This window comes from Haliaeetus leucocephalus, unplaced genomic scaffold, assembly GCF_000737465.1.
Source record: "Haliaeetus leucocephalus isolate CR32 unplaced genomic scaffold, Haliaeetus_leucocephalus-4.0 Scaffold587, whole genome shotgun sequence".
Classification (NCBI taxonomy): Eukaryota; Metazoa; Chordata; class Aves; order Accipitriformes; family Accipitridae; genus Haliaeetus; species Haliaeetus leucocephalus.
In genome coordinates this window covers 81007-94208 of record NW_010973023.1, presented here as the reverse complement: position 1 = coordinate 94208, position 13202 = coordinate 81007, and the positions used below count along the sequence as shown (strand labels likewise).

Below are 13202 nucleotides of genomic sequence, written 5' to 3'. Positions count from 1 at the left end.
TACATTTGGTAATGTATGGTTAGCACATTACACAGTTTACTGACATAGTTTCATGCCAATTTTTGTTGTGAGCACACCAATTCTTGTTGTGAGCAAATAAAAATTGAGTTTTGTGAGTTAAAGGATCCCTGGTGCCATTTCACCTTAATCCCAACCTGGGAATCAGCAAACCTGAGTCATTGACCTGAGAAACTGGGACATGACAGAACATCCCCAAAAGGCCCAGGACCACAGCTGAAGCACCTCCCCTTCTCTGGGGCAGGGAGCAGAGGTATCACTTCTGCCTTTCTTAATAATGCATCAAGGTACAACAGAGTGAGGCCACAGCCCTCCCCATGGCATCAGGGTAGCCTTCTTGCCAAGGGCAGGAATTACAGGAAAGCGAAAGGTCCCGAAAGAGGCTGTGCCTGGACTCCAGATATCCAGAGAGCAAACAGGAGGGGACCTGTTATGCCCAGCTTCAAACCCCATCTGCCCCTCCCTGAAACACAGACTCTAATCTTCCCTTTGCAGTGTGGGTGAGCAATAGCAGGCTGGAACCGAGGGGAAGTGCAAACCTGCTCCCCTGCAGCAGCGATCCCAGAGAGGCTCCTGAGCTGTGCTGAGGGCAAGCAACCTCACGAGGGCCAAAGCAGCACTGCCAGCACAGTGCTGGGCAATCCTGGGGCAGATAAGCTGCTGATACACCTGCACCAGCCAGCAAAGCACCAGGGATGGGGTCACACAGTGGGCAAGAGCAGCCCCTTTCCAGCTTGGCCTTCAGAGACAACACACAGCTCCTAGATTAGCCTGGACAGGGAAAGGGGCAAATAGCCCTTTACTACCTAAAGCCCATCTACCCACGAAACAGGCAGCCACTCAGGGCCTAGGTAAGCAATGTCCATGAAGTGCAGCTATTCCCACCCCAGCAGGTGCTCTACAGCCTCTCTTAAAAAGGGGAACCACAAGCAGTGTTTTCCTCAGCTTTTTATTATTAATTGTATAAGAAATGCAGCAAGTTTATCAGCCGTTACTGTGATTCTTATCCCCACGTGCAATCCAACCACCACCACTGAAACTGGACCCTTCTAGTGTTGAGGGCACAGCACTGGGCAGACTGGAGGACCAAGGTGGACAGGAACCGGAGGGCAGGCATAAACCCCTCTCTGCTTTCCACAGAAGATCAAAACTTTAATCACTGAAATAAGCATCAATCTTCCCAAGGAAGGTTACAAGTGGGGTATTAGGAGACAACCCACTTTTTCCTTCCCTTCCAGCACCAGATCAGGCAAAGGTTTTCCTCTCACTGTCCCTTGCACCCCAGCACACAGACATGCCTCACCCAGAACTCCACTGGGGTTTCACAAGAAGAAACTCCCATTGTCTCCAGCATCCTGAAACAAGAAGCAGAGGAAGGGTCTCAGTCCCCCCAACCAGCTCCCACCTGACATGGGGCAACATCCACAACCAGAGAACAGTCTCTTCCACCCAAAGCACAGAGGTCTTGATGACAGATGCTTCCAATGCATGCACAGGGGTTGTTCTGGTCAATGACTAGACTAGCAGGCACAGGTATGCCTCCCCTTCCCAGCTTTGCAGCAGGCCCTTGTTGTGGGCCAAAACAGATTAGTTAAGGTGGAACTGTCAATATTTCTCCTGCCCTCTGCTAATCAAGAGCAAGGCAAAGAAACTCAAGATACCTCTGACATGAGGCTTACATAGATACATCAGTGCAAGAACACCATACAGCTACATAGACTTAAAAGTTTAAGTCAGCTGACTTAAACTGAGGTCAATCATGCTGTGAGCAGCTGAGGATCTGCTGTTTAACCTCTGACAAGTATCCATCCACACCTGGGGGGAAGGAGGGAGCACATCACTGCACAGCTCACTTCTAGCTTTGAAGGGGTCTCCGCAATCTCACTCTTCATGGACTGTATAAAACAGGTCCTCCATGTCCTGCTTGTTTTCCCAAGCAGTTTTCTCACCTCTTTTCAGTCTCCTGGAGGAGGGATTTTGCAGCTTTGGGGTCGTTCTTCATAAAGGCTTGATACGGAGAGGCAGACTCCAAGTAACCAACCACACCAGCAATTGTCATGGGAATTTTGTCAAAGATATCAGTGATTCTAGAAAGGAGACAAAGAAGAAAGGAGCATTGGCAAATTAAATCTCAAAGACAGTAGAACAAGGACAACAGATGGAGGTGGTGGGGAATAAAATACCATGAAAGGTCCAACAGATGGAAACAACATGCAACTGTGGCATTTGGTAGGTCAGGAGCTCTAATTGATGCACTACTGGAGAAGCAGAGATGGTCCCAGGGACCACCTGACATAGTCTGCAAATTGAACAGATAAACACCTGTCTGCAGACCCCGCTCTCCTCCAGCAGCCAGGACACCAACACCTCTGCAACACCACTGCCAATGCATCCTTTTTGCCTGTGGAGTTAGCCCCTGCCCCATGCCTTTGTGGGGGAGGCAGGCATTGGCTCCCTGGAGGCCTGGGGCAGGTTCTTTCTCTCACTCCATTTTCCCCCTTCATCCATTAAGTGATCTGCCCAGAAGCCTCAAATTATCATAAGCCATGAACTTAAAAAAAACCAAACCCACCTCTGCCTTGAATCAGGAAGGGTCCTTGCAGCCCTTAGACCACACCTGCTGGCCCAGCATAGAGCCACATTAAATCCAACAGGAATGAAAATGCAACCACGTGGCTCTGCCACAATGCAAAAGCATTTGCTGAAACCCGGCAGCTACCTGCTCCAGCAAACCCGGCTCCCTTTTGTCCTTGCAGGACTAGTGGCAGAGCAGCCCCATGGAGGAGCAGAGATGCCACCTCCATCCACTCCTAGTGCTGCACTGAAGGGTTTCTGCTCACCTCTTCTTGTCTGGAAACGGCAAGGCCTCAAAGATGGCTTTGTAGTCTTCCAAGACTAGTTTTATTCTATTATGAGAGTATTTTAAAAGCAGGTCCCAGGACTGTAAAGACAGCATATTAAAAAAAAAAACAAAACACAAAACCACTTGAAGGTCTCAGTTTCCACTTAAGTCAGCTTTGCTTGGCCCTAGATACGATACATTCATACACATACTTTGTTTTTTTAAATACTCTTTGCATTAAAATACACCAAAATCTTGCTTAGTGTCAAGACTTTAAGTATGCTGTTTTATTATAGATATCAAGGGTTCTGTCTTCCTCCCTACGCTGCTCTTGCTCATGGTGGAAAGTCTTTGAGTTGTTAAAACACTCTGTCAAGAAACATAATTAAAAAAAACTCTTTCCAAAGAGTTTCTACTTCCCATTCTTTTCACTGTGATCAAGGCAACAGCAGAAGTCTCTCTGACAATACCAGCCCCCCAGATCTGCTCCACAGCCCTTCTTGCCACACCAGAGTCTGCCCTATTAATCCTAACATCCCTCTTCTCCTCATCCAGCCAGCCCCAGCACTGCATGGGAGCCACTAAACCCCATTTCACCCTTGTCCCTGTATTTAACTGTCCCTCTGCCCCATCCTGCAATAGAAGTCCTCTAGTAATACCCCCCAAGCTCACTGCTTTCCTCTTTACATCCAAGTTCTACACATTTCCCCCTGCCCAGACCGGGGGGGAAGTCCCAAGGTTTAGGTTTTAACACCTCACCTCCCTGAAGATTTTGGTCAGCTTTTCAGAGCAGTTTCCGTAACGCAGACTCATGTCCACGGTGTAGGTGCTGATTACCATGCAACCACCTGGCTTAACCACCCGGTTCGCTTCTCTCATGAACTTCTCGATATCAAACCAGTGTGCAGCTGTAAATGAAGTAAGGATGTCCACTGAGGCATCCTCGAACGGCAGCTCCTCTGCAGGGCATACACTGGAGTGGGAGAAGGAAAAAAGGTAGTGTGTCAATTGGAACTTAGAAAGTAGGACGTGAAGTCAGTGGGCATTTTTTGGAGTCAATGATGATCATTTGGGATGCAAGACCACAGCCACTGTAAGTCTGGGATAATGCCCGTTCACACCAGGAATCCCATCAAATGGGATTTTCTTTGGTGCCTGCTCGCTCTTACAACAATCATATGCACAAAACACCACCTCCGCATGAGGTCCCAAATTTTGCCTTCAGCTGAGCTTACTTCCCTAACACTCACAGGTAGGAGACATTGGGCAGGGAGGGGGCCTCCCTGGCCTCCTGGATCTGTGCTTCACTGATGTCTGTTCCCACCACCTTCTTGAAGTGCTCCGCAAGGAAGCGGGTGCCTTGTCCAGACCCACAGCCGACATCCACCACCAGCTCAGCAAGGTTTGCCCTCTGCAGGGAGGAGTGGGTGAGTCTCAGTGGGCAGCCACCCAATTTCTGTGCCTTTACCCCAATTCCTTCCCCCAGCACCCACAGAGGACCAGCCTCAGCATGGCACAACCCATGGAAAGGCTCTTCTGTGCCCACATCTTGCCTTGAGTCCTATTGATTTATTCTTCCCTGTGGCACCCACCAAGGTAACACTCCCAGCAGGGTAAATACTACTCCCCACAAATACCACTCCCCTATTTTTTTTCCCTGCAGCCTGGCCATACCCCACTCACCTTTTCCTGCAGGTAGGTGAGGATGGTTTGCTGCAGCTCTTTGCCTGGTGCAAACCTGTATTTCTGGTAGACAGCTGCGTGCCCTCTCCCCTCAAACATCTGGGTGGCCATGCTTGGGTGACCCGGCACCTGGAAGGAGGCAGCAATCCAGGTTTGTTGCTACAGGATCAAACTCCTCCTCCTGCCTCAGCATGTGGCCGCAGGCACTGAAGTCTCCAGTTCTTGGCAGGAGCCCGGGGAGGACTTTGCCCACGAGGCTCCAGCGAGGGAGCACGAACCTGCTCTCTAAGCATCCCTCCCAGAGGTATAAGCTAATCGCAGAAGCAAACTGGCAGTGTCTGACAAGGAAAAGCTTTCTAGGTTTTTAAACCCTTCTTCTCCTTACTGCTTTGCTTTCCCCACCCACCCAGGTGTCTTCTGATATAAATCACCATTACAGCTGGGACATCTCCGAATTTGGGGGGACCAAGCAGAGCATCAGAACAACTAACAGCAAAGAAGTTTGTTGTTCTTAAGGAGATCCATGTTTTAGTATTAGCAACACAATCACAGCAACTCCACCCTGCCCCAAAATGCTCAAAGTCTCTTTAAATCCAGAGCCCCGTTAGACCCGTCACCCAGCTAAGCCTGGCCTCGCCACGGGGCCCCTTAGGCCTCCCACCAGCTCAGCCCCCCCGTCCACCCAGCCCTCCAAGCTGCTTCCACAGATACAGCGCCCACCGTTCCCCCCGCCCCAGCTGCTATAAACCACGCAGTCCCCGCACCCACCTCGGCAACGAGCCAAGGCCCAGCGGCTGCCGGCACCTTGTCCTTCGCCCACGGCGCCGCGGCGGAAGGCTCCCGGCCGCGTCCTGTTTATGTCGGTGGCCGAGCGAGCGCTGCCTGAGGCGGCGGCGGCTCCGTGGTGTGACCACGGACCCCAAGAGCCCCCCAGGGAGGACTGCTGCCTCGTCTGACGGGCGACCGCACGCTCACGGCCAGCGAGGTGGGCAGAAGGGTGCAACGAGAGCGCGTTTCTCCAAAGACCCACCAGCAGGCAATAAAGGGTTACTGTATCTTGTGATGCAAGAAGAGAGGCTGAGCTTAGCCAGCTCACGACTAGACACTCCCAGCAGGGAAGAGCAGCCCTGCCAAAGCCCTTTTTAGAGAGTCGTCCAGGGGCTTTCCATGTGCTCACAGAAGCCTTCACCCACCAGCGAGCCCCCCCCTCAGTCCCCGGGCAGCTTCAGCCCTCCTCTTACCACCTGCAGCCGCCACCCGGAGCTACTTCCCGGCACCAGCAGATCCCACTCGCGCCCAGTTCGGAGTTCCGGGGCGCGCCCGGCACAAAGGGGAAGGCAGGCACCGCCCCCGGGAGGGGGCGGGACGGGGCGGGGGGCGGCAAAAACCGGAAGGCAGCTTCCAGAGTCTCCGTCCCACCGAGATCCTGGAGCCCGAGAGCCGAGCCTTAGCCTTTCCACAGTTCTGTGGTTTTGAATTAAAGACAGCTCTCAAAATGCCCACGAACCGGGGGGATGCTCAGCAGCCCTGCCCATCTCCTACCTGCGAGGTAGCAGGGGAACGGGATTCAAATGGTGCGGGCACCCAAAGCCATGCTTACAGAGGTCTGGCTGTACTGGAAGTCCCCTCCTGTTGTCCAGCGGAAAGAGAAAAGGCATAAATAAAGCCTGTATAACCCCAGCACCAACTCTCAGAGCACAAAGCATGGGTATTTCAGGACCAGACAAAGCCCCTCCCCTGATTTGGGGCAGGATTTTACCCCTTCTCATGCTAGAGTAATGCTAATGACATACAGCTGAAGCCAGTAGACCCTGGTTTGCTTGAAGCACATTCACTTCAGTTTCTATTTTGCACAGCACTTGTGAATCTATGCTCATCAGCACAGCCTTTAAGCCCCTCCTAATTTTAAGAGAATCAGTGGAACTTACCTAGGGGCTGAAGATGGAGGTCACCTTGAAGCAGTTTGCTGCATCAAAGCATGGGTCGAACTTGCTGGGGTTGTGTCCTGAATATTTCATTTGGGTCACCTGCTGCTTAATTGTACCAGGGGTGAATATCTGCACCAAGAGAAAATGCACCACAAGCACTGAAGGCCTTCGTGTTTCCGTAACCTGTGGTGTCCAGCAGCATCTGGCAAGAGTCTAGCCTCTTTGGGGTTTAGGTACCCTAATTTTGCCTGTACTTTGTTGAGAGCATGACTGCATACAGGAAGGGATGATGTCCTGGGCTTTGGTTACCTGCCCTCTTCCTAACTCTGAGGTCCCTATAGCACCGGCTGCTCTCATAGGCAACATACAGATGATGTTTAACTGGTTATCCTCTGGCTACAGCTGAGACCAAGTGCCTACAGTAAAAGAAAATATGAGCCAGGCATGGGCTGCAAATGGCACCAGTCTTTTTCTAAGCTCTCCTGGCCTTTGTCATGCTGGATTCAGCTGCCTTTGACTCCCTGCCCCAACTCTATTATATTCCCCAAGTGAGAGTTAATCTCTGACGACCCTGCACCACACAGCAATAAATTGTTCTCCTTGACCTTGGGATTGCTGAGCCTTAGCCCAAATGTGACTTATACCCCAGGGACAGAGAATCAGACACTGTCCATCGTACCTGCCAACCCACTTATTAAATCTGTACGCTTTAAGGAATACCAAAGCACCCTGGGGTCTTCCCAGCCTGTTCCCCAAAACCTACAGGCCCTGTGGATTTAAATTATATAGCGGGGTCCTGAATTAATAGACCTCCAAACCCTAACCTTAATGCAGAAAAGGAGAACATAAGATACTGGCATCCCTCCATACCTATTCTCCTGAAGTCTTGTGCCTGTTGGCTCTGCCTCCTCCCCACCTTTGTGCCTCTGCAGAATGCAGTAGCAAACCGGCTCCCAGAGCTTTGCTTTTCCAAACAGCATCAGCAAGCTAAGCCCTAACCTTGTCTATGGCCAGGAGATCAATTCCTATCCTTGGAAAATAAAGAGGTACTTGCTCGAGTGCTTCTGACACCTCCCTGTGCTCTGCCACCACCGGCATTCCCAGCCCTGTCCGAGTGCGCAGCCGTCCTCCCTGCTCGGCCACTGGGGTTTCACTGCAGCCTCTGGGACCATATCCAGAGAGATGTTTGGGTTTTTTTTCATTGGGAATGCATCTTACTCTAAAATTTATTTAAAAAAAAAAAAATCAATCTTTATTTTGGGAAAAAGGTCCAAATGAGACTCCTGTCAGTCTTCCTGCATCACTTGTGGTATTTTTCACCAACAGCGCTGTCATTTCCACAGTGCTGAAATGTCTCATCTTGATATGGAAAAAGCCATTTTGTTTCTATTATTGTGGTTCATTTCATTGCACATCAGTAAATATTACACTGAATTCTTTTTCTCAGTGTAATGACCTGACATCCAAGGAAAAGAGGGTTGCCTTGTGAAAACAAAACATCTGACATCACCTTAGCCAGGTGCTTTGATATTTCTGAAGATTTCCTTTCCCCTCCTACCTTGTTTTGGTGCCAGTGGGGAAGAGCTGCTCCATTTTATCCAGAACACAAATGTCACTCTCGGAGCAAGCCCAGCTCTGTAATTGTGTTCATGCCATCCCCAGCAATAACTTTCTGGCAGAAAAATCCTCCTTGATTTCGCTCAGAGAAATCTTAACCGGCTTCCTTTCCTGAAGCTACAAACCACGTGTTACAAAACTCATAAACACCTTCTAATTAATTATACCTGTTTCTCAAATGGAAGATGAATTCTCATTTATTTTCTCCATGACTGTATCTAAGCCCAGCCACTGCAACTCTGGGCCCTTCGGTTTTCTACCTGGGTGGCTTTAAAAATCATAATGAGTTTTCTCTTTTCCCTAATGATGTGTCATTCACCCTCCTTCCACCCTCCTTCTCTGCAGTGAAGTCAGTGTCCCACTCGCCTCCAGGTTACCCCACTCCTACGCCAGCCTCTGCCCATAGGATCCTGCCCACGGAGCTCAAACACTGCCAGATACACCGAGCTGCATCTTTCAGAGGGTGTCCCAATTTTAGACGTTCCGAGCGCTAAAACAATTACAAAATGTCTTGCTCAGAAGTTTCAATTCTCCACCTTCTCTGTGGATAATCCCCTACCTGGAAAACACTCCAGGTCACCTTCCCACACCTACCTAGAGGAATTTGAGGAAAAACCCCAGCTCAGGCCAGCTGCATCCTCATGAGGGAATTTTGTTGTGGTTGCTACTAGGTATGGATGGAGGGGGAGGCCACTTAACCACATCTTGCTAAACTCAAGGTGCCGAGAAGATGCATGGCACCTGAAGGATTTTGGGATACTCATAGTTTTCTCATTCCCCTTCTTTCCTTGGGCTGGACATCTCTGCCTGCTGCTGCTGGCAGCTGTGTAGCGGTGACGCTGCAGGACTAGACCTCTCATAGATTAATTGAGTCCTGAGTCGTCTTTCCCCAGTAGTGGAGGTGCCCCTTTGATCAGGTCTTTAAACATAGACCTTAAAATTGCAGCAATTCCGTTGCCCACAGCCAAGTCACTGGCTTGCTGCTTGTAATTCAGCACCACCACTGCATCCTGCCCCTGCCCATGGGAGGAAGACAAAGGAGGGGACACACTGACCTTCAGATTTGGGCAAAGCAGCGCTGTGGCATGAATTATGCAGCCTCATTTTTAGAGATTTTGAACACCAGGCAATTCCCCAAGAGCAACTGGGACAAGTAGGGTCTGAACGCACATGCTGGCGCTATCATTACTGCTTGTAATGAGCTCCGAGACATTATCCTGGGAAAAGAAATCCAATGTATCAAGGAATGCGCTGCTCCCACCCCAACGGGAGCCCTGGTGATATCCAGGGCCGTATTTAACCCAACATCACTCTGATTCCTCAGCACAACCTGTGGAAGATGCCGAGCCCCATCCTACGCAGTCCTGGCTTTGTGGCACTGAACCTTGCAAATGGATTGCATGTGGCATGGAACTAAAGGAAGAGGAGGCAAATCACCCCGTTGCAGTGCTGCATTTAATTTACAAATTTAATTGTTTTACATTTCATTTCAGCTTTGATTGACTCTGCAGCTCTTTGCCGGACCGCGCTGGAGGGAGGATACACAGAGGGCAGGCAGAAAGGGTGAGCAGCCGCCACGGGAGGGCTGGGTGGGCTGGGGCCAACCTCCCCATCACCAGGATACTGATCCAGGATGGGGCTGACACCATCCTCCTTCCTACCTGACAGCCTTGGATCTTGGGGGACATGTATTTAGGTGATAACTACACTGAGGAGTTAAAAGAGTCTGTAACCAGCAGGCTTTTGCTCACTAGGAACAAATAAATATGGTGCAAATGTCTCCACCCCAGAGTCCCTCCCCACTAAGAAGGTAGCCGTGATATGAAAATGTAATGGGACCACAGCGCCTGAGGGGGAGCGGCTGAAACACTCAAGGCACGCTGCTCCCTGGAGCATCACTTCTGGCTCTATCACCTTGGGTTATTTACACTGTGAAGAAGCTGGTGATATTTCTCTTACCTTGTGAAGAAAATTATTTGCTTTTAAGACCCTAGTAAGGCTTCGGCTCTCAGGAGACTTTCCCCTGTTTATTTGTTCTCTGATGGAAAAGGAACAAGATTTATTATCACAATGAGGAATAAAGGGATCGGCAAATACTTGGTATTTCTACAAGGCTCTTTTTAAACCTAGAGGGCTCAGACTTTAAATTAATGAAGAACATAATTCTCTTGGCTTACAAGCAGCAGGGCATGGGATAAATCTTGTAGGGAAAAGAGTCAGCCACAAATCAAGGATATCTCAGCTGATCGCATGGCTCTGTGTGTTATAACTGTGCCTTGAGGTCTCGGCTGGGTTCGGGGCTGTCCCTGCCTGCTCCCTGGCATCTGCAACCCAGAAAAAAAAAACCAGTGCTCATGTGAAAAGAGAGCCCAGATGAAAGAGAGACCCAGTGGGTCAACCAGTGAGGGAGAGGGGAGGGAGAAGGGAATCTCTGCAGTAGTGACTATTTTGGGGAACGTGCATCTGTGCACGTGCAAGTAAGTGTCATGGCCACTGCCTGGATCCTTTTAATAGCAGCCAGCTCGTCGGCTAGTTATTCTCATGCTTAAGCACACAAAAGGTTGGAGAAGAAATAAAGGCAGGCGGTGGCAAGCTCAAGGGCAGAGGAGGAAGTTGCAGAGGACAGCGCCTGTGACTTGGAAATCCTGCCTCCCCCCCAGCCCATTCTGCTGTAAATCCTTCCTTATGAATGATTGATGCACAGCACATGGGGGAGCTGAAAGCCCTGGCTGGGAGCAAAGCTCCAGCCCTGGGATCTTCCTGAAACAACAAGAAACAAGTCCTTCTCCCATAATTTCACCTTTAATTAAGGAAGATGGGAAGGCTGATTATTGGGCTGATGAATAAATTAAATTAAGAAGTCAGGTGAGAATCCGTGGTGGAGCACGTTGAGCTCTCCTGTTCCCCACACAGGGACCAGAGGCTTCTCTGTGCTTCCCGGCTCACCTTACGACTTTATTTGCTGATGACAGCGGCACCAACAGCTTATCATTGTCTCCAGTTCATTGGTAACTGTAGAGCCATTGGTCTCTCATTACCCGATGGCCTTAAACAGACCTGAACGTCCCAACTCACCTTGGCGGCACTGCAATCCAGCGCTGCAGCCCTCCTGGCTGAGTGGGTTCCCCAGGTGGCGCATGCGAAAATACCAGATGGTGATTTTGGTGTCTGTGGGCACAGACGGTTCCCGACGGGATCCCAGCAGTCCCATCAGCTTTGCAGCGCTGTCAGCTTTTGCTGTTGGAATTTGTTGCTGTCTGCCGTTCCCAAGGCAGCAATTTGGAGAGGGGACTGGACCTAGGTGGGGGAAGCAGCCCACCCATATTCTGGCAGTGGGGTTTCTCTTCTCCTTACCAGAAATGTTTATTTCTAGGCATTTGGGAGCAAACAAGATCTCAGAGGGAGACGGCGAACTCTTGGGCTCCAGTGCGTTTCAGAGAGCATCAGATGTGAAGACTAAGGTTAGACACTTTAGACAGTCCTTGTGCAACAGCTGCAAAGTACCACATACCTCTGCCTTCAGCTTTAGCCCCTGCGTTTCAGGTGCCCAGAGGTTTCCCACCTCCCATGTCCTCTGGTGGATACAGAATTGGAGAGGGGAGGTGAGTCCATAAGGGAAGCCACCACCGATGCTGCCGGGGTTTGCGTGTGATGGTTGCGGTGTCTGTGCAATTTAGTTGACTCCTAAATGAGCTCCAGCTGAATTCCCCCTTCTGCACCCTGGCAGGGGTCTGTGAGCCTCCGTGCTTGATCCCCTCATGAAATAACTGTTAGGGAAACCTCACTAGGGCTGGAGTCGGATGCTACAAAGTCCCCGAGCTGAGTACATTCCTTTAGGGCATTTTGCAGTGCTTTTACAAAATGGTTGTGCCTTGTCTAGCACAGAACTTCACTTTCCAGGGCTCTTGGGCATACGAGGGGCCATAAATTCACTGATGATGAATTCACAAGCCCTGGAATTGAAAAGAGGGGGAGAAACGTGAGTGCAAATTGATATTATTTCACCTTTCCTTGTGTGCGTGTGCTGGGCATGAGGATATAGTAGATTATATTATTATATCTGCTGGGATAAGCAAAAAATTCAGTGGTGTCAGGAAGCTGCTGTACTAAAATTAAATGACTCTTTGGGATGTGCGTGGCCAGCGACACTTAAGAGTGATTGCTGTGGGGACTGGCTGAGGCTTGATGGTCTGTTCTGAAATGCAGTCAAAGCTGTGGTGATTAAATGAGATCCAGGACCATCCTAATTCAGTGTTTAAGCTTTTTCTTCTTCCTTGGGGTCTGAGCTAGGCATGCGATAGGAATATTCATCTTTAGAAAGGGAGAAATAAAGGGGAAGGGAACAATCTTTTAGGCTCTTCTTTCCTCCAAAACCCCTGCGCCGGGAGACGGCCAACTCCATCAGCCCCTCCTCATTTCCCATTGCAGTTCCCAGGATCACAGCCCTGTGTCCTGAAAACCAAGCGGGAACAAGCCTGGAAGCGTAGTGGTGAGGGGGACTGGAAAAAGGGGCATTTCTGGTTTCTGGCCATGCTGTGATGGCCAGTGGTGGTCCGTTTCAGGTGGGGGGGGGGGGCGAGGGCTGGAGGCTGCGGACGGCTGAAATGGGCATTGAGGAGAGTGCTGGAGGATGCAGGAGGGTGCAGGGGGGTACAAGAGGGTGCAGTAGATTGCAAGAGGGCACAGGAGGGTGCAGGATGGTTCAGGAGGGTGCAGGAAGGTGCAGTAGGTTGCAGGAGGGTGCAAAAGGGTGCAGGAGGGTGCGTGAGGATGCAGGGGATTGCAGGAGGGTGCAAAGGGGTGCAGGAGGATGCGGGAGAGTGTGTGAGGATGCAAGAGGGTGCAGCAGGATGCAGTGGGGTGCAGTGGGGTGCAGGGGTGTGCAGGGCGGTGTGGGAAGATGCAAGAGGGCGCAGGAGGATGCGGAAGGCACAGGAGGGTGCAGCAGGATGTGGGGGAGTGCAGAGGGGTGCAGCAGGATGCAGGGGGTTGCAGGAGGATGCAGCAGAGAGCAGGAGGGCGCAGGAGGGCGCGGGAGGGTGCGGGGGGACGCGGGAAGGCTCAGGAGGGCGCAGGGTCTCTGGCCCTGAGCCAAGCCGCCCAGAGCCGCCGCG

At 50.8% G+C, this 13202-nt stretch overlaps 1 protein-coding gene across 1 annotated transcript; it reads right to left on the bottom strand.

The window, feature by feature from the left end:
* Window positions 1-1282: 1282 nt before the first annotated feature.
* Window positions 1283-5858, bottom strand: LOC104838247 (putative methyltransferase DDB_G0268948). The gene is made up of 7 exons (XM_010577874.1): window positions 5785-5858; window positions 4544-4672; window positions 4111-4271; window positions 3620-3833; window positions 2859-2959; window positions 1968-2105; window positions 1283-1373 (listed from the first exon to the last, which is right to left on the bottom strand). The coding sequence occupies exons 2-7, from the start codon at window positions 4652-4654 to the stop codon at window positions 1283-1285; spliced, it is 816 nt and encodes a 271-aa protein (XP_010576176.1). The 5' UTR covers window positions 4655-4672; window positions 5785-5858.
* Between the last annotated feature and the right edge of the window lie 7344 nt (window positions 5859-13202).